This window comes from Anabrus simplex, chromosome 7 (genome assembly GCF_040414725.1).
Source record: "Anabrus simplex isolate iqAnaSimp1 chromosome 7, ASM4041472v1, whole genome shotgun sequence".
Classification (NCBI taxonomy): Eukaryota; Metazoa; Arthropoda; class Insecta; order Orthoptera; family Tettigoniidae; genus Anabrus; species Anabrus simplex.
In genome coordinates this window covers 115,256,610-115,276,036 of record NC_090271.1, presented here as the reverse complement: position 1 = coordinate 115,276,036, position 19,427 = coordinate 115,256,610, and the positions used below count along the sequence as shown (strand labels likewise).

Sequence of the window (19,427 nt, the reverse complement as noted above, 5' to 3'; positions counted from 1 at the left end):
GAAGGTGGGTTCGAATCCTACCGTCGGCAGCACTGGAAATGGTTATCCGAGGTTTCCCATTTTCATACAGCGTATTTGGCTGATATTCGTAGTTCGAACTCACGCAGATAAGGCTGTGCAGAGTTGTGTGCGTTAGCTTGGTGAAAATGATAAAATCATAATATACAAACGTATATTTCTGTTAAAATATTTTTAAAATCGTACTTGTGAAAGGTTCATTACGTTTATATTGTAACGTGGAGGTAGTTAACCGGTCCCGTGGTGTAGGGGTAGCGTGCTTGCCTCTTACCCGGAGGCCCCGAGTTCGATTCGCGGCCAGGTCAGAGATTTTTACCTGGACCTGAGGACTGGTTCGAGTCCACTCAACCTACGTGATTAGAATTGAGGAGCTATCTGACGGTGAGATAGTGGCCCCGATCTAGAAAGCCAAGAATAACGGCCGAGAGGATTCGTCGTGCTAACCAGACGACACCTCGTAATCTGCAGGCCTTCGGGGCTTTTCGTTTTTGTGGAGGTAGTTAGCTATATCAGGTGGTGATTTCGACTGTTGAAACTTCCTCAATAACGCTGTGAAAGACACAGAGTAATAGTTACTATGTATATGTGTATATGATGTACCAGAAAAGCTGGTCCAGCATTGGTGTTGAAGTATTTCAAACTCTAAAATATGCGCCATGCACCAATAGAGCAGCCGGCTACAGCAAGCATGTGGCGGGTGACGTAGAAGCCAGCTGCAACTCGCAAGGCTAAGTTACGTCATCCATAGAAGTTTCCATACCTTCTATCCTGCATAACTCGTATATGAATTATGATACGAATATGAGAATAAGATCATCGTACACACCATTTTAATATCTCCAATACCACCATGTTTCATTAAAATTCACCCCAGATTAAGAATGTTATTGACAGGAATGGAACAGCTGCAGTCTCCGCAACTTCAGTATAAAAGAGACGCGAGAATTCGACACAACACAGTCTTGTCCTACAGACGAACCAAGATGGTTGGCTGATGGAAGTTGGTGCTACGATGTAATATTGCGGAATCAAAGTCTGCGGTTTCAACTCTACTAAATTACGGTGTTGAAACCTTTCAATAGTCATTGCGAACTCAGTCGTAAAATCGAAAAGTGCGATACTTTAAATATCTCAAGGTTATTGAAATATTTCTGCTGATAGCAAACTTAAAATCTTAAACAGTGTATTAGGACTTTTATTTTCTCAAGTGGAACTTGAAGGTTAGGAAAACATTAAAACTTCACGTGTGAAGCAATTTGTAATTTCACGGTATCTTTAAAGGAACAATGAGTGAACGGAACTAACTTTCACGATCAAATTATTATAAAGTCTTACCAGTATTATTATTCGTGTTTGAACGTAAACATCACATTGTGAGTGAAAGGGACTAATTTCATTCATGTATTAATAGTCTAATAGACTTTCTTATCATATGTCTGCAGAACAGTGCGTGTGAACGGAACTAAATTCACAAGTAAATTCAACTTCTTCTATCAAAGTTGAGTAACTGCCATTTATAGTGTCTTAGAAGTGCTGAATGAATGTTGTAAATAAATTCAAAGCGCTCGTAAAACAGTAGAACTCTGCAAATAGTTGCCTTATCTTCTTCGAACATTAAAAATCATAAGTGAACGTGTGAGCAATCTTATATTCTATGTCAGTGTAACTTAAGTTAACAAGAATGCGGGTTTGATTCTTTTGACATTCGGCCGCATGAAAGTTAATATCCTTATTTTCTCAAGCCAGTGACTAGTTTATTTACCTTAAAGAAGCGTTTGTTTTCGATTACATTGACACTCAACACGAATATTTGATTTTTTAATCCTCCCATGGGAACGATTAAAAATAATTCAAAAATTCCACCTCAGACTAATCGGTCCAATATCTCCATAAGGCTTAAATGTGTGTGTGTTCGCGCTATCCTTCTGAGTGAATGAGCCCGGTGACTGATACTCGTAGACCTTCAAGATCCTCGAGAGCTTCTAGAACTTCAAGAACTTCTAAAACTGCCCTCGTTGGAGGGTACGTGGTTCCATGGTGCCGAGAGCTTCCCCATGCGGAGGACGGGAGGAGGTGCGGAACAATGCGGTAAATTGCCAGCCGCAAGGCGGAGAAATGTCACGCTCAATCCGTCTTCTACTGTACTGAGATGTTATGAACTTGACTTTATAGAATAAACAAAATTTTTTTAAAAATTCAGAATTTCATTCAAAGCAAATCCTCTCACTCTCTGTACCCACTCCAATTTGATGTGCCGCACACGCCCTGCGTACCATCTCATGCTCATCAAGCTATAAAGTACGGGCATTACCTTGTACAATATATATGGAACAAGTCTATCCCTATAGCTTGCTGTCTTTTCTTTTCACAGCAATGCATAAGTAACTTACTCTCAGTTATAACTCTGTATAGCTACTTACTTCTACGAGATTCTCCATAGTGTCGTTGCTCAGGTGTTTATCACCGATGTAGAAAGACCTTATTTTGGCCACCATACTGTCACCACAAGCTTCTTCCTTACAATATCTCAGTTCAGGCTTAAACACTTCCGGGAAGTTTTGATCGACATCTTGCAGAGTCCATCCCTCGCCAAATATACCAGCTGGAACAACATGAATGTGGCACAGGAATTAAGACGCATCTAAATCTAAATGTACAGTCCTTAGTATGGGGATGATCAGATTGGATTCAGACCTTAAAACAATTGCGTAAAGTGTCCATTGGGTACGGCTAAATACAGAGAGGTACTCCGCGGTATAAGAGATGGCCGCTTCACGTCATAGTTCGTCATGGTTTCAAGGTCGCGAATCCATCTGGTTATCTTTGCCCCATAGAATTTACCGCATGTTGAATGTAATTTCCTTTGAGTCATAGTTGCGGGCCTATAAGTCATATTCGGATTTACACTAAGTTATTATAAACATGGGAGCCTCCGTGGCTCAGACGGCAGCGCGTCGGCCTCTCACCGCTGGATACCGTGGTTCAAATCCCGGTTACTCCATATGAGATTTGTGCTGGACAAAGCGGAGGCGGGACAGGTTTTTCTCCGGGTACTCCGGTTTTTCCTGTCACCTTTCATTCCAACAACACTCTACATTCTCATTTCATAGCATCTATCATTCATTAATAAATCACTTTGGGAGTGGTGACCCCATCGTACCAATAGCCTATATCTGCTTCATTCATTACATCCCTGACCCGGAATGGAAAACAGGTTGTAGGTTTTCATGATTATAAACATGAATAACATGACAATCAAAGTATGTATATACTGTATCTAGAACATAATATGATTTACTTGAGCTGGATTCCCGTTGGGAATTTGAATGAAACGACCATTGACCAGCGAAAAAATTTCAAACCTTTAATGAAAAACTAATTTTGCGGCGTGAAGTCTGCATGTAGACTATCGCAAGGTTTAATTGAATATTTTAATCTCATCAGATAAGTAAACCACTCCCATGAGAATTCAACGATTTTTCATAATACAGCAGAGTCGCACAAACCCGACCTCAAATAATAATAATAATAATAATAATAATAATAATAATAATAATAATAATAATAATAATAATAATAATAATAATAATAATAATAATACAGTAATAATAATAATAATAATAATAATAATAGTAATAATAGTGCGTGGCCTGCGGAGAGGCCTGGTGCAGGTATTTCGAGTTGATGCCGTATAAGTGATATGTGAGGATGCGGTCCTGCCTAAGATGATTTCTAATACTGAAGACGGCACGAATATCCTTCGTCCGAGTATTAGGAATTAATTAATGAAAGTTGTAAATCCTCGATCTGACCGGGAATCGAACTCGGGCCCCCTGTGACGAAAGACCAGCATACTAACCATTTAGCCATAGAACTGGATCTAATGTGGACTAAGGAGATGTCGAGTTACGAATATGTTGAGATCTACGGACTCGTGGAAGGGTACTATAAAACTGATAATTAACATACTGAAAGAATGTATTTATTTTAATTTATTTAATCCGTTTAAACTCCAGGATAGGTTTATTTCCCGGACTCAGCGAGGAATCTCACCTCTACCGTCTCGAGGGCAGTGTCCTGGAAGGAGGACCAGTACCTCGCCCAGGCGGCCTCACCTTCTGTGCTGAACAGGGGCCTTGTGGGGGAATGGGAAGATTAGAAGGGATAGACAAGAAAGAGGGAAGGAAGCGGCCATGGCTGTAAGTTAGGTACCAACTTGGGATTTGCCTGGTGGAGAAGTGGGAAACCACGGAAAACCACTTCGAGGATGATTGAGGTGGGAATCGAATCCCCCTCTACTCAGTTGATCTCCCGAAGCTGAGAGGACCCTATTCCAGCCCTCGTACCACTTATTATATTTCGTGGAAGAGCCGGGAATCGAACCCGAGCCTCTGGGGGTGGCAGCTAATCACACTAACCACTACACTACAGAGGGGGACGAAATGAATTTATTCCCCTCAAGTTGTTTCATGTTTAGTAGTTGAAGTATCGAACATAGTTTCCGGAAACGTCAATTACTCTCGTACGATTTAACTGTGTTGACAAATTTATGATATATTGAATTTTCTACAAGTTATCGGAGTTCATTTGCTTCCTGCCATAAAACATTCGCTACTTACACCCGTTTATGTTCATAACACATGTTTAAATTTAGTTCACAATACTGCAAATGTAATTTATCGATTATCCACATTCGTGTTACCTGAGACAGTAGCAATTCCTTCTGCGGAATTCAGTCCTGCGATATAAGGAACTTTCTGGAATTTTCCTGCTTCCAGAAGAGTGTGTGGATGTTCCAAAAGAAAGGCTGTCTCCCCTTCTACCACTGGCTCCACAACCGGTTGTTCGTGGTAGAGACTCACCAGGCGGTATTTGTCCTGTAGACAGAGAAAGTAGACATTTAGCTAGTGAAAGTCAAACTTTCATGGCTCAGCAAATGGACCATAATATTGTTCATGCTTAATATATATTACCATTCATTAAACATTATTCACATTTTAAAAGACCTTGCATTAACATCAGATGTGTATTTAAATATAAGGGGAAGTCAAATAAAAACCGAACACCTGCTACAATGTGACCATGGAATGGTGTTATTCAAAAATAATTATCAAAAGCGCTAATACATTTATCCCACTGGGAGATGAGACAATCAATTCCAGTTTTGTAGAGAGAGGTAGGTCTCTGACGGATCCACAACAGCATCCACTCTTGCACTTCCTCGTCCGAATGAAACCGACGTGTTCGAAAGTCTTTCTCCCTCCGTGATTCGTCGGTTTTCCCGGATAAGGCCATCAGTCCGCCCTATCACATCAGGTGGGCCTGTCCTGGGCCCGCATAGTCTTGTAGTGATGTGCACCCTTCTCGGAATCTCCAATGTCACCTGTGCTGTGTTCACCATACACAGCAGACATGCGACGATGAGTTTCAAGTACTCCAACACCCTCAGCCACCAGAAAACGAACCACACTTCTCTATTCGTTGCTTGCCTCCATTTCTACAGTTGGACGAACACACCCCGCTCACCAACAAAGACATAACGCAATAACTGGGTGCACCTGTGAGTTGTCACTATGCTGTTCTCCTACTACAGCGATGGCAGTATCGATACGTAAGAACAGGGTTGCCAACTTTCGCGCAGAATGTGTGTTGTGGCGGGTGTTCAGTATTCATTTGACTGCCCCATGCATTGTTCAACTAAACAGGGTTTGTGCTATAAATACAACGATTCCATTAATATTTGCGTGATTCATGTGCTAAAACGGTTTGAAGGCATTTCAACAACATACTCAAGAATCTTCAATACATTCCTTCAGCAAAAATATTTTCTCTTCATCGTTTCCGTCCATATCATTTTTTCTCATTTTTGCACTACTAATGGTGTGCTTTACAAGGTATGCCTCCGATTGTAACAATCACACATTTGTCAATTGGTGTTTTCACGGCCCGTATTGACAGATATGGTAATCTTGTGGATTTTTGCCCATCAAAGTTAACAAAGAGAAATTCTTTGCATTTCGCGGACCCTTTTGCCCCGCGTCTTCAGTAAGCACGTCTTTTCACGAGGAAGATTTTTCTAACAATGACGGTTCGAACTTGAAAATACCGAACTGTTGGTCTATTCAAGACCAACTCCATTACTCAGACCACAATGCAGAAAAACGTGGCTTGCGTTCCAGGCCAAAGCAAACATGGCGACGAATAACCTAATAATAGTCGTAAGAAATTTGTAGTACGAAAACGTTTATGCATGGTTAGACGCAATATTAGAAACATAAAATAATAGTGGTAATTTTAATTGCGCTTTATCTAGGAGAGTATGTCACATAGGGCAGACTTTGAAGGATTTACAACATTACTTACATTACTGGCAATGCCACCTGGGCGACTGCCCTAAATGCGGATCAGTAGTGATTGGGTGATTGAACAGCAAGTTATAAGTACGACTTCATTCAAATGTAAACACATATGCAAGAAAATTGCAGACTAAGTAACATAACACCAAAAATATCAGTTTTCTTTCTCTTAACACTAGCACAACGTACCTATCAGCTCTTTATTCACCCTGCACCAAAATATTGCAGTCGAACAAAACTAGTAATGCACACAACCAACAAAATTATAGACTAAGCAACATACCACCGAGCCAAGAAAAAAGAATCAATTTTCCTCCTAACTTATGAACACTATACCCATTAGCTCATTATTCACCCTTCACCAAAATATTGCAGTCGACAAAAACTAGCACTGTGCATATCCAACAAACCATTTTAAAGAAAGTTTCTACTCCAGAAAATAAACATTAGTCAATGACTCAAAATTAATTTATTTTTTGATTACCTTAAAGTTACTTGCTGCTGAGTTTCAACTCTTTCCTAATGTGCTGTTTCTTCCCGAGAGTTGTTTCATCAGTCTTTCTCTTGGCACCCTGCTTTTCAAGTTTCTTGGCAATTTCATGGGAGATTTTCTTTTCATTTAAGACCTTTGTGTAATTTTTAATTAAAGCATTGCGCAGAATTTTCACACACTTCTTCACAATTCTGGTCAAAGGAACACCAGACTTGCATACATTACTCACATTATCAACACTATTTTCAAAGGTCTCAAGTCTTAAAGCAACTATTGCGTCCCTTTGCTTGCCTAATTTTGAACATTCTGCTTCATAAGCGCTACTTACGACGACCTGAAAGTGCATGATTATTTTACAACACATAGAAACCATGATCGGCCATGGGCACTTCAAGCGATCTCTGTTTAACTGCCCAAAATACAAGAGCATTTGATCAACATCACAGTGTATCCCCATTTCTTCTTCGGACTGTAGCATCTGAACACAATCAGCACAGCTTCTCAATGACCTTCACACTAGTATAGCTGGCAATACAAATGAAAATCATCTGTGAATGGGGTGTAATTCTGAATTTGTTTCTTCTGGACGTTGTGTAGTTCAGTTGAAAAGTCATCGAGTGTAAATTCACCAAGTTTACAAGATTGCATTTTAGTACGCTCAGCACTTCCAATTTTCTCTCGACTCAATAATCTGTTCAACTGAAACATTATAAGCACGTCCACTTAACCTTCTATAGCCTCCAAACCTTCCTTCCAAACTATCAGTCTGTAACTTTGCTGTAAGTACATATGACCAGTTAAAATTACTAAAAATATACCTACACAACTGAGCTAATGCTGTCAAAGTATGGGTGAAAGCAAGGTGAGTTTCATTACTCAGTTCCCTGCAGCATGCGACATGTGCCAAACATCAATGTAAACTTTCAAACTTTCTAGGAAAGTAAGTTTAGGGTCATCAAGACCAGTAATGGGATTGGAGTCATCATTGCCCGTATATATTCTATTCATTGGATGCTGAACATTGGATATTGCCCACCACCAAACAATCAGCTTCAAGAACAGAAATAGAAATATCAACACCTTCACTCTTCAACACTTCTAGAGCTGCAATATTCTTTACATCAAAAATATTTACTGACAAAGAAACATTCTGTCGTTCAAACATTCTTTTCCTACTGCATTTAATTCATTGCATGTCATTTATCTTCTTTCTGATAGCATTCACATTCAATCAATAAATCAATCAATCAATCAATCAATCAATCAATCAATCAATCAATCAATCAATCAATCAATCAATCAATCACCTTTGATCAAGGTTTAAGACAATCGCCCAGGTGGCAGATTTCCTATCAGCTGTTTACCTGTTTTATTAAATAATTTCAAAGAATTTGGACATTTATCTAACATCTCCCTCAATAAATTATTCCAATCTCTAACTCCTCTTCCTATAATCAATTTTATTTTTCTCCTTGAATGCCAACAAAGAGTGTATTGCATCGATAAAAGTAGCTTTTAAATGTGGGAAAGAGAATAAAATAACTAAGTAAATAACGAAGCGAAATACGGTGCATAAGCCTATGCAAAAGAATATAACAATGTTTAAGATCTAGGACGAAGTAACTGATATATAAAATAGGTATAATGCAATTCATAGATTTTAATGTACTAACACGCTAACTCATTGTAATAAATATTTAAATTCGCGTATCAAAATAATTTGTATTGCTATAAAAGAATTCTTTGTTCTAAGGTTCTGCCGATCCGAAACTAGGAAAAGAGAATATTCTATTCTACTACCGTTGAGAAATGTATCAATGTAAAAACTACCTTCTTGAAAACAAAACAGAAAGGATATTGAAGACACCACCGATGATTAAGGAACTATGAGGAGACGAGGAATAAATTCAGAGAACTCACTTCTTCATTTATCGTTTCGAGTGATGTGGTGAACAGTTCATCACAGTCGGCATTGCGCAGGAAGTCCACGAGGTCTCGACTGTACTCTCCTGTGAATCCCAAAGCTTTCCCTACAAGGAAAGCGTTTTTTCTAGGTTTATCTCCTACAGCCCAGGTACAAGACGTTAGGCCACTTTGAGAAATGGCGCCATGGAAAAGCCCTGAAAATAGGAAAGTTGCATTCAACCACAAAATAGATATTAACGGTTCCAGACGCCTGTGCAAGTTGTAATTGTAACTACAGAATTAATGAAAATCTGTTATTTTATATTTCGATAAGAACAGTTATATGGATCATGATTTTTGTGTATGGCGAAAATAAATGAAGTATCTGTTAATACATGGGAAAGGAAAGTAGTTAGAGAAATGTTTGGAGCAATACAGGAGAATGATTAATGGAGGATAAGAGAATACTCTCACCTGATGACTACCTACGGAAATCCGGATTCAGTTATGATAATTAAGAAAGCAGGAATAAAGTGAATTATATATGCAGAAATGATAGATGAGAGAATGGCAGTTGAGAATGCGTTTTTAGGAAAACCAGATGGGAGGAGCTAGGAAAAGGTAGTTGGAAGACGCGAGGAAAACCTGAGGCTGTTAGGAGTAAGGGAATGGCAACAGAAAGCATACCACGGAGAAGAATGAACCAGTATAGTGAGGCTGGCAGGAAACCTTAAGTGCTGCAGCATCATGGGCTAAGGTAAGTGCAAGTTTTACTTTTTATACGTTTTAGGATATATAACTAACGTTAATATAATATAATATAATATAATATAATATAATATAATATAATATAATATAATATAATATAATATAATATAATATAATTAACGTTGATGGTGATTTATGAGAGTTAACACCAAAAACACTAACCTTAACATCTCCACAAAATGAAATGACGTCTGCCCTTTCTAAACCACGGGACAGAATATCATGAAATTTTGCACAAATGTTATCCAAGGGAATTACCGTATTAAATTGTTCTGTTTCAAAACTTTGAACTGAAATTATATTATATTGAACATTATTTACAAAATATTGCGTAATGATTTAAAAAAAGGGAAGGTGTATTTCTTGCTCAATCACGTCTAAACAAGAGCACAAATTGGGGTGAATTTGGCGCAGATATATCTCAGATATCTAGTTCAAATACCATCCTATTTTTATTTTTCAATAATTAACCATTTCAAAGCGTGTACATTTTATATGTTAAAACCAAATTGGTAAACAGTTAGTTCTATCACAAATTAAATCCCTGCATCTAGCTTCAAAAATAAATTTTCCACAAGCAAACAACCAAAAGCAAACAACAAACAATCAAACAAACAAAAGAGTAATATCAATTTCCTTAGTGACTCTTCGATATTTTTATAAATAAAATTCTAGTGCTCTGCCTGATTCATGTCTGTAACGATCCGTTGCAACAAGCTAACGCATTGGACGAAAACAGAAATTTAGTATTGGTTTATCTGGAATGCTAGATACACCCTTAAAATTAATTTTGGTATTCGTATCTCTAAGTTCTTTCTTGATATGGGATTGAAAAGAGGTGAGGTGAAATTATATGGCATGTTTTACGACCGGATCCCCTTCATGATAGCAATCTCAGTTGAGAAGCCAATGAAGATGAAATGAATAATGGTGAATTTCAATGAGTAAGGAGGTAGAAGGAATCAGTTTTGGCTTACGGATTGGAACTGTTCTCCGGCATTTGCCTGGAAGTGGAAATAGGAAACCACGGAAAACCATTCTCAGGACAGCAACCGACTGTGGGTTTCGAACCCACTATCTCCCGAATGCAGAGTTTGCCTCCATAGCCGTAGCGCGGCCATTCTGCTCGGTCTTAAGCGATTATTGTGCAATATTTAACCATCCATGAAACTCCAGGAAAATCCACAAAGTACAGTTATTATGTTCCTTTCTTTCGTTTTCAACCTATTTTCCCACATCCTAGTGGGGTCGCAGGTGCTATTTATGTCTCACATACGAACCACATCGAATTTCATGACGGAATGCTCTTCCTGACACCACTATTGCAAGTTTCCGTGGTGGATGGTAGTCTGGTGTGTGTGAATGAAGCGTGTATTAAGACGATCGCAAAGACCAGTTCCCGAACCAGAGGAACTATCCATGCACTTAAAAATTATTTGATTAGGCCAGGAAATGGACCCAGAATAACGGCCGAGAGGATTCGTCGTGCTGACCACACGACACCTCGTATTCTGCAGGCCTTCTTTCTGAGGAGCGGTCGCTTGGTAGGCCAAGGTTCTTCAGGGCTGTAGTACTATGGGGTTATGTTAGGTCAGGAAATGCACCCACGACCTTCAAGCCGAAGTTCCCCTATGGGTGGGGAGGGTAGAATAACACACTCGGTAACCCTTGAATGTCGTAAGAAGTGACTTGCCGAGCTCGATAGCTGCAGTCGCTTAAGTGCGGCCAGTAGCCGGTATTCGGGAAATAGTGAGTTCGAACCCCACTGTCAGCAGTCCTGAAGATGGTTTTCCATAGTTTCCCATTTGCACACGAGACAAATGCCGGGGCTGTACGTTAATTAAGGCCACGGTCGCTTCCTTCCCACTCTTAGTCCTTTACTTTCCCATCGCCGCCGTAAGACCTATCTGTGTCGGCAACTTGTAAAAAACATGACTAAAAGGGGCCAAGGTGCTCTTAGGTCTGGAGCGTGGTTTGACGACCACAGGGCCCCTAGATGTGTCTTGGCATTGCTTCCACTTGTGCTAGGCTCCTCACATTCATCTATCCTACCCGATCTCCCTTCGTCAATTCTTGTTCTTTTACTACCCTAACAGTATTGCGTGTGGAGGCCTCGGGACATTCTCATGCACTTTGTGACCCTTTTCTTCCTTTGGTCGATACCTTTATTTTTCGAAGTGTCTGACCCGTACCATTTTTTCCTCTGATTAGTGTTAATAGAGGATGGTTACACAATTGCATTTCGTCTTATAATAACCACCACCTTTGAGCCGAAGGACTCAATATTGACCATTCAGTCAAATATCGGGATAGGAATCAAACACTACAGAACTCCGTAATTCCCATCCACAGAAGTCCGAATCCCACACTCGTAAATCTCAACACAATTATAAACAAACACTTATTTTTCTTACATGTTCAAATTATGATTGAACTCGACATTGCTAGGAACTACTGATCGTTTACGTCCAACGCTGTCATCCAACTCTGTCGACAAGTAGGGTAGTGCTCAGTTAGTCAGGCGGTCAGTTCTTGGTGATACAGCTGTTTTTTACACTCTAACGTCCCTAGTCCCTCAACGATCAGCATACATTCAATTTTAAATTCCCCCTATTGTTTTTTTGCATTTGTATCACTCACAAAGACTTCTGTAAAGACCATATTGTCCTGTTGGTAACACGATACTCATATGATGATTTTACAGTACTGTGTCAACAAACCTGTCCACTGCTCATCCCGTTGCCACTACTAACTGCAAAAAATGAAGAGTAGCACCTACATACCCAAGTGCAATCGTATTTGGAAAAAGTATTACCGCATCTGGTGACGTGAACGCTACTGATCCACGAAATATCACTGTAATATTTGTCACAATGTGAAAGGTTATCATTGATTTACTCAAATAAAGTCTCAAATCCCAGGTAGATTAAGAAATACCGTCGTTACTAGCAAGAAATATGAATACGTATTTACGAGCTGTAAACAGGAGTCCATCATGTTGCATATCGCTGCTCGCGCCGTCTTTTGTTTGTTTCATGAGGTCCAGGGCTGGCACCGATGAATGTCTGTGAATTCTTATTATCTTTGTGCATTTGTCTAGCGCGGACAGTTCAAAAAGCAAAATGGAAGTGAACAACATTAAGAATGTTATCGCTTTTTTTTGACGACGAAAATCACCATGTAATAAGGAAATTACAAGACCTAAATCTCGTGCCGAAGCAACCGGAAAATAGCATGATCCCTGGACCAACAGATATATTACTTTATTAAAGGAACAGCACTATTAGACAATTGACAGTTGAAGTGACACGACACCAAAGCATAACCGTGAGCAAAGACATGACACACGAAAGTGTTGTGTTACACATAAACAAAACACGGAAGCCCTGCGACGCAGAAAAAATTGTATATAGCTGTAAAAAGGCAGTAAAGTATGTATTCTGTAAAATTAAATATTTCCATAATTTCTTAATCTACCTGGGATTTTAGACTTTATTTGAGTAAATCAATGATTACCTTTCATATGTGACAAATATTACAGTGATATTTCGTGGATCAGTAGCGTTCACGTCACCACCGCATCTACCAGCGTTATTACCTTACCCACAAAACGTTATACAAGTTCGATAAAATTTAAGGGAATTATTAGTCTAATTTAAATAGGGCGAAAATGCCAGAAAAAAGTGGACCAAAAATCCTCCATTGAGAGTCTGAATTTAGACATATATATTCTAATTTTCACATACATAAACAAAGTCCATCCATTTCCATACCGTAAATTCTTACAAAATTTAAACAATGAAACTAATCTACACGTCTTGCTCTTACTTTCCTGAAGATTCACTTACCTTCCGGAGTTTTGGCATGTTTAACATACATACTTATAAAGAGATACACATGTAAATTCCTTTAGATTACATTTGAACCTTTAAGAGTATTTTCACAGATTCCACTTTGAAACGGCTCCTATTATCAGTCCATTGTGGAGAGATTAATGAAAATAGTCTTTCTACACTTGCATTGTGTACTAGTATAGAAAAAGTATTCTGCATGTTTTAGTAACTCTGAAATATAGTCAACTAACTTTCGTGAATTGAAATACTTTGCCCATGTTTTTTTTTTTTTTTTTGCTAGGGGCTTTACGTCGCACCGACACAGATAGGTCTTATAGCGACGATGGGATAGGAAAGGCCTAGGAGTTGGAAGGAAGCGGCCGTGGCCTTAATTAAGGTACATCCCCCACATTTGCCTGGTGTGAAAATGGGAAACCACGGAAAACCATCTTCAGGGCTGCCGATAGTGGGATTCGAACCTACTGTCTCCCGGATGCAAGCTCACCATGTTAAATTCTGGGTCATTACTGCTTTCATTCAAGAATTGTTTGAAATTGCAGAAATGATCGAAATATTTCACTTTATCAACTTGAAAGGATTTAGACTTAGTTGCAAGTACAGAATACAAGTTTTCAACTTCACAATAATCAATATCACTTTTCATCGTCATTCATTTAAAATAGACTTCCTTCAAACCCCGGTTATCTCCTGTCGCTTGTCACACATTAACAGAGCAGTGTTCTGAATTGTTATTGCTGAGAGAGAAGCATGCAGTGTACAGAGTGGTAAATAGCGTCTTTTGACAATAACACAGTGTTGTGTTAAATATTTATGCTGCCTGTACTCCACAGCTATTGAAAAGCAGTCACAACCCAAAACTTATGCATTCACTCGAGTAGTGGTAGTGAACATAAGTTTTACTAGTCTACACTTTACCGGGCGAGTTGGCCGTGCGCGTAGAGGCGCGCGGCTGTGAGCTTGCATCCGGGAGATAGTAGGTTCGAATCCCACTATCGGCAGCCCTGAAGATGGTTTTCCGTGGTTTCCCATTTTCACACCAGGCAAATGCTGGGGCTGTACCTTAATTAGGGCCACGGCCGCTTCCTTCCAACTCCTAGGCCTTTCCTGTCCCATCGTCGCCATAAGACCTATCTGTGTCGGTGCGACGTAAAGCCCCTAGCAAAAAAAAAAAAGGCTACACTCGCGACATATTCCAGCGACGAATACGTCGACACACGACTCATCTATGGAGATTAACGACACAAATCATTACAGTCGCAACGTCTGTATCACAAGCGATTTCCTGAGAGAAAAAACCGAGAATTGAACGACGTTCGTGTTCAACTGAGCCATTCGAAAGGAAACTTTCTATTAGAGATACTCGTATAACGTCCGTTCATAATAAAGAGGTTCTTTTAGACGCTGTCCGGGACGTCCCTTATATTGATGTACAGGTACAAAAGACCAACATCTTACACGTCCAGCTCCACGGTTAAATCCGGATTCGATTCCCGGCCAGGTCGTGGATTAGCCAGCTCGATAGCTGCAGTCGCTTAAGTGCGGCCAGTATCCAGTATTCGGGAGATAGTAGGTTCGAACCCCACTGTCGGCAGCCCTGAAAATGGTTTTCCGTGGTTTCCCATTTTCACACCAGGCAAATGCTGGGGCTGTACCTTAATTAAGGCCACGGCCGCTTCTTTCCCACTCCTAGCCATTTCCTGTCCCATCGTCGCCATAAAACCTATCTGTCTCGGTGCGACGTAAAGCAACTAGCCAAAAAAAAAAAAAAGTCGTGGATTTTAAAGTTAGTATGTTATTACCAGCGGTTGATGTGTGTTCCGTCTTCAGTATTAGAATTCATCACACAGACGCGTAGATTACCTCCCAGGCGTCAACTCGACAGACCTGCACCAGAGTTCTCTGGAGGCTACGCCAGTAATAGTGACATATGTTACACGAGTAAGTCATTACCTACAAATATATTTAATCCGTACGATAGGTAGGTACATCAAGCTTCACGATCTGACATCGATGCTTGTTTGTCAAAGGATATAACACAAAATAGACAGTGGTGCTGTCAGTAGTCCTACTTTCGAATGAACTGCAATTTTACATTAATTATGCTACATAAAATGCAAATCGAACGAATATTTTCAGGGCCAAACAAAAATCCATTCTCTGGAAATGAATATGTATAAGCTCATACCATGTCTCCATAAATATAATAGAAAAGATTCATATCTGGAGGAACAAAGCCCAGACCACAGAGTACTGGAGATAGTTTGCGAAAGTAATGTGTGGTCTGCAGGGTGATCACTGAATATTGCGTGGTTTGTGTGGTGTAAGCACAAATAACAGTTTCCTCAAAACTTGTCTTATAATTTGGGATATAGCATACAAGAAATGAACTTTCATGGGTAGAATACTTACTTACCTTCAGACATGGGTGACAGCAGGTGAAAGTGTACTGAGGCTCCTCCAGCACTCTCCCCGAAGATGGTTATCTTGTTTGGATCCCCACCGAAAGACTCAATGTTCTGTTTTACCCAGCGCAAGGCTAAAACTTGATCCTTCAGTCCTGCATTGCCTGGTGCCGCCTCATCTTCTGTGCTTAGAAAACCTGTACGGAATTCCAAGAAGAATATGTCGTTATGAATCTCATCTTTAATAATAATAATAATAATAATAATAATAATAATAATAATAATAATAATAATAATAATAATAACAATAATGAGGAGAGGAGGTGAACGAGGAGAAACATGATAACCCAGTGGAACTGGCTCTACATTGCAACAGTGCAGTGGGTTCGAAGCACGGCCAATTGACGTTGTACAGATTATTGCATGCAAGTTTAGCTCTTGAATTATTAACATTATTTATTAATTAATTAATTTATTTATTTATTTATTTATTTATTTATTTATTTATTTATTTATTTATTTATTTATTTATTTATTTATTTATTTATTTATTCTCATCCCTGGCGTGTGAGAATTCCTCAGGAATTTCTACCAGTCGTTCCCGCATGGAACAATGGTATGATGGCGATGCCATTATTTCACCGTCTGTGCATAAATGTCTTATCTATGACTCCCGAAATTATCTCCCCTTCTGGATAAAATACCTCTTGCGACCTGATCGCTAGGCTCTAGAGGAATCTGTCTGTCGGTTGCTTTCGAAGGAGCTGGCAGCCATAATTTTCGCAAGGTAAGATCTTCGGCCTTAGATTAGTTGGCCAACTCCTCTACATTTTTGTTAGATTGTATCAAGGTAACGTAATGGTCTCCTAGAGCATGTAACATGGTTTCTATATAAAATTTGCTGTTAACTTGGTGTCTAAATTATAGTTCTTAAAATGTAGATTGAGATGAGTATTGGTTTCAAGGGGTATCTAATGAAACTCACGTGAGTTACATTTAGTGACTAATTTATTTCCAATTTTCTCACCCTTTTAAACAATTTTATTAATTTCAGAATTTTAGGTTGGGATTAACCCTTGTTTAGAAGAGTACCTCTAGATACTACCTAGTTATGATAATTTCACTACTTGTTTACCACTTTTCTTATCTCTTTAAATAGTTATGTTAATATCGGAAGTGTACTGTAGGTTGGAGTCAATCCGTGTTTAGAGGTGAATCTGATGATTTGGATTTGTTACTAATGCATTCAAGGTGAAGAGTGTGGTTAGCCCCATAATCCGTATAGAAATGGTGATGGCTATTTCCCTTTTCAGTATTTGAGCATTAAAGTTGACTTTCTTGTATAATTTAGTGTATTATAAATATTACCATTTGTGCTTTTTCTATTTATTTTGCGACCAGCCTGAACTTATCCCAGATCAGCAGCTTTTTCTCTAATTCCTCGACTGTGGATCCCTTAAATGGAAATAATAATAATAATAATAATAATAATAATAATAATAATAATAATAATAATAATAATTACAATAATAATAATAATAATAGAAATGACGTGGTCCTTAGATGGCCGAAGCGTCATGAATGAATAGGTAATAGTAATAACTGTATGGCCCCTAATACCCTATGCATGCATTTCGATTTGATATCATTTAGGCGGCCTGCGTGTCAAATTGGACGATTCAATTTACTCCACCAGTTGGCAGAGAACTCGGATATAGTTTAGATGACCTATTGCAGATATTAAAATAGAAGCAATGTGCCACTTTGAGGTTAAATTACCGGCGGCATCGTACAACATGGAATGCCGAAAGGATATATTTTCCGTACTGCGCAAATTTAACTACCTCTGCCAGGTTTGAACTCGCGACCTTAAGGCCCAGAGGTTGACAATCTACCGCTGATCTATAGAGGGGTGAGTTACAATAAGTGACTTACCCAGAATACCAAGACGGTAGTTCAAGCCCACATAAACTATTCCAGTATTGAGGAGGTACTTAGGACCTTCTTTTTCTTCGCCACCAGATCCCGTCAGAAAACCTCCTCCATGTATCCAGACCATCACCGGCCTTAAGGAACCCGATCCGGGAAGCTGAAACACCGCAATGTCATTATTTGATACAGTATGGTATGTCCTCTGATGAACGCATGACAACATGTTAGAACCCTTACTTAATTATAACAGTGCTTCTTCTTCTTTAGCTGTTTACCCTCCAGGGTCGGTTTTCCCTCGGAATCAGCCAGGGATCCCAACTCTACCGCCTCAAGGGCAGTTTCCTGGAGCTTCATACTCTGGGTCGGAGGATACAACTGGGGAGGATGACCAGTACCTCGCCCAGGCGGCCTCACCTGCTATGCTGAACAGGGGCCTTGCGGGGGGGATGGGAGGACTGGAAGGGATAGACAAGGAAGAGGGAAGGAAGCGGCTGTGGCCATAAGTTAGGTACCATCCCGGCATTTGGCTGGAGGAGAAGTGGGAAACCACGGAAAACCAGTTCCAGGATGGCTGAGGTTGGAATCGAACCCACCTCTAATCAGCTGACCTCCCGAGGCTGAGTAGACCCCGTTCCAGTCTACGTAATACTTTTCAAATTTCGTGACAGAGTCTGGAATCGAACCCGGACCTCCGCGGGTGGTATCTATTTACACTAACCACTACACCACAGAGGAATTATAACAACGCAAATTTTATAATTCAAAATCTAATTCTCTATTGATGAGATATTTTAATTAATTAATTGTTCATCTCCGTTATTTAACGGTTACCGCTATTATGTGTCGTCCCCGGAGGTATGAGCTCAATTCCCGATACTGCCATAAATATTTGTGTTAGGCAGGAGGACTGGTATATGTTCAAAACTGTGCATACAACTCACCTCCTCTGGGAGAATACCTGAAAAGAAATGAAGAGACGAATTAATTTTAACTCGTTTGTTCTTCTATGTTGTCTGTTAAAATCTTGTTTCGTAGTTAGATGGATGAGAGGGTGGGGAGAGGAGTGCTCACTTTCTTAAGAAAGAGGCCTTTTCAAGGATTTAATTTTGATATTAATTATTGAAATATATGCTTTTAAATTTGGAATAGGCGGTAGCATTCGGGAGGTACCAGTTAACCGAGCGAGTTGGCCGAGCGGTTAGGGGCGTGCAGTGTGAGCTTGCATTCGGGCGATAGTGGGTTTTGTCGGCATCCCTGAAGATGGTTTTCCGTGGTTTCCTATTTTCACACGGGGGAAATGCTGGGGATGTACATTAATTAAGGCCACGGACGCTTCCTTCCAACTCGTACCTCTTTCCTATCCCATCGTCGTCATAAGACGGCCTATCTGTGCCAGAGCCTCGTAACGCCAGTTGTTAGTACCAGTTAAAACAGGTCGTAAGTTAGCCAAGGGACGCGATGTTTGAAACGAGTGGTCCGCTTCCTGGTCCTTACAACCCGTTTTAAGAGCAGGATGCCTGGGTCGGTATTCTGACTGAAGAGGTCATCTTTAATACTCCATTCTCCTTAGTTCTAACAAGCGGAATACGAAGTTCAGAAGTTCAGTTCTTATCTTTCCTTTCTTGAACAATTTGTTTACGTCGCAACGACACAGACAGGTCTTATGGCGACAATGGGAGAGAAAAGGCCTTGATGTGGG

General features: G+C 39.8%; 1 protein-coding gene across 1 annotated transcript in view; it reads right to left on the bottom strand.

Moving 5' to 3' along the window:
• The window catches only part of LOC136877727 (juvenile hormone esterase), a 72,129-nt gene that overhangs the window by 26,471 nt on the left and 26,231 nt on the right, over positions 1-19,427 (bottom strand). Inside the window, exons 3-7 of the mRNA XM_068228722.1 lie at positions 17,732-17,885; positions 15,808-15,993; positions 8,788-8,987; positions 4,721-4,895; positions 2,439-2,620 (exon numbers count right to left, since the gene is read on the bottom strand). Coding sequence (XP_068084823.1) covers positions 2,439-2,620; positions 4,721-4,895; positions 8,788-8,987; positions 15,808-15,993; positions 17,732-17,885 — 897 coding nt within the window. The remainder of the gene's footprint in view (positions 1-2,438; positions 2,621-4,720; positions 4,896-8,787; positions 8,988-15,807; positions 15,994-17,731; positions 17,886-19,427) is intronic.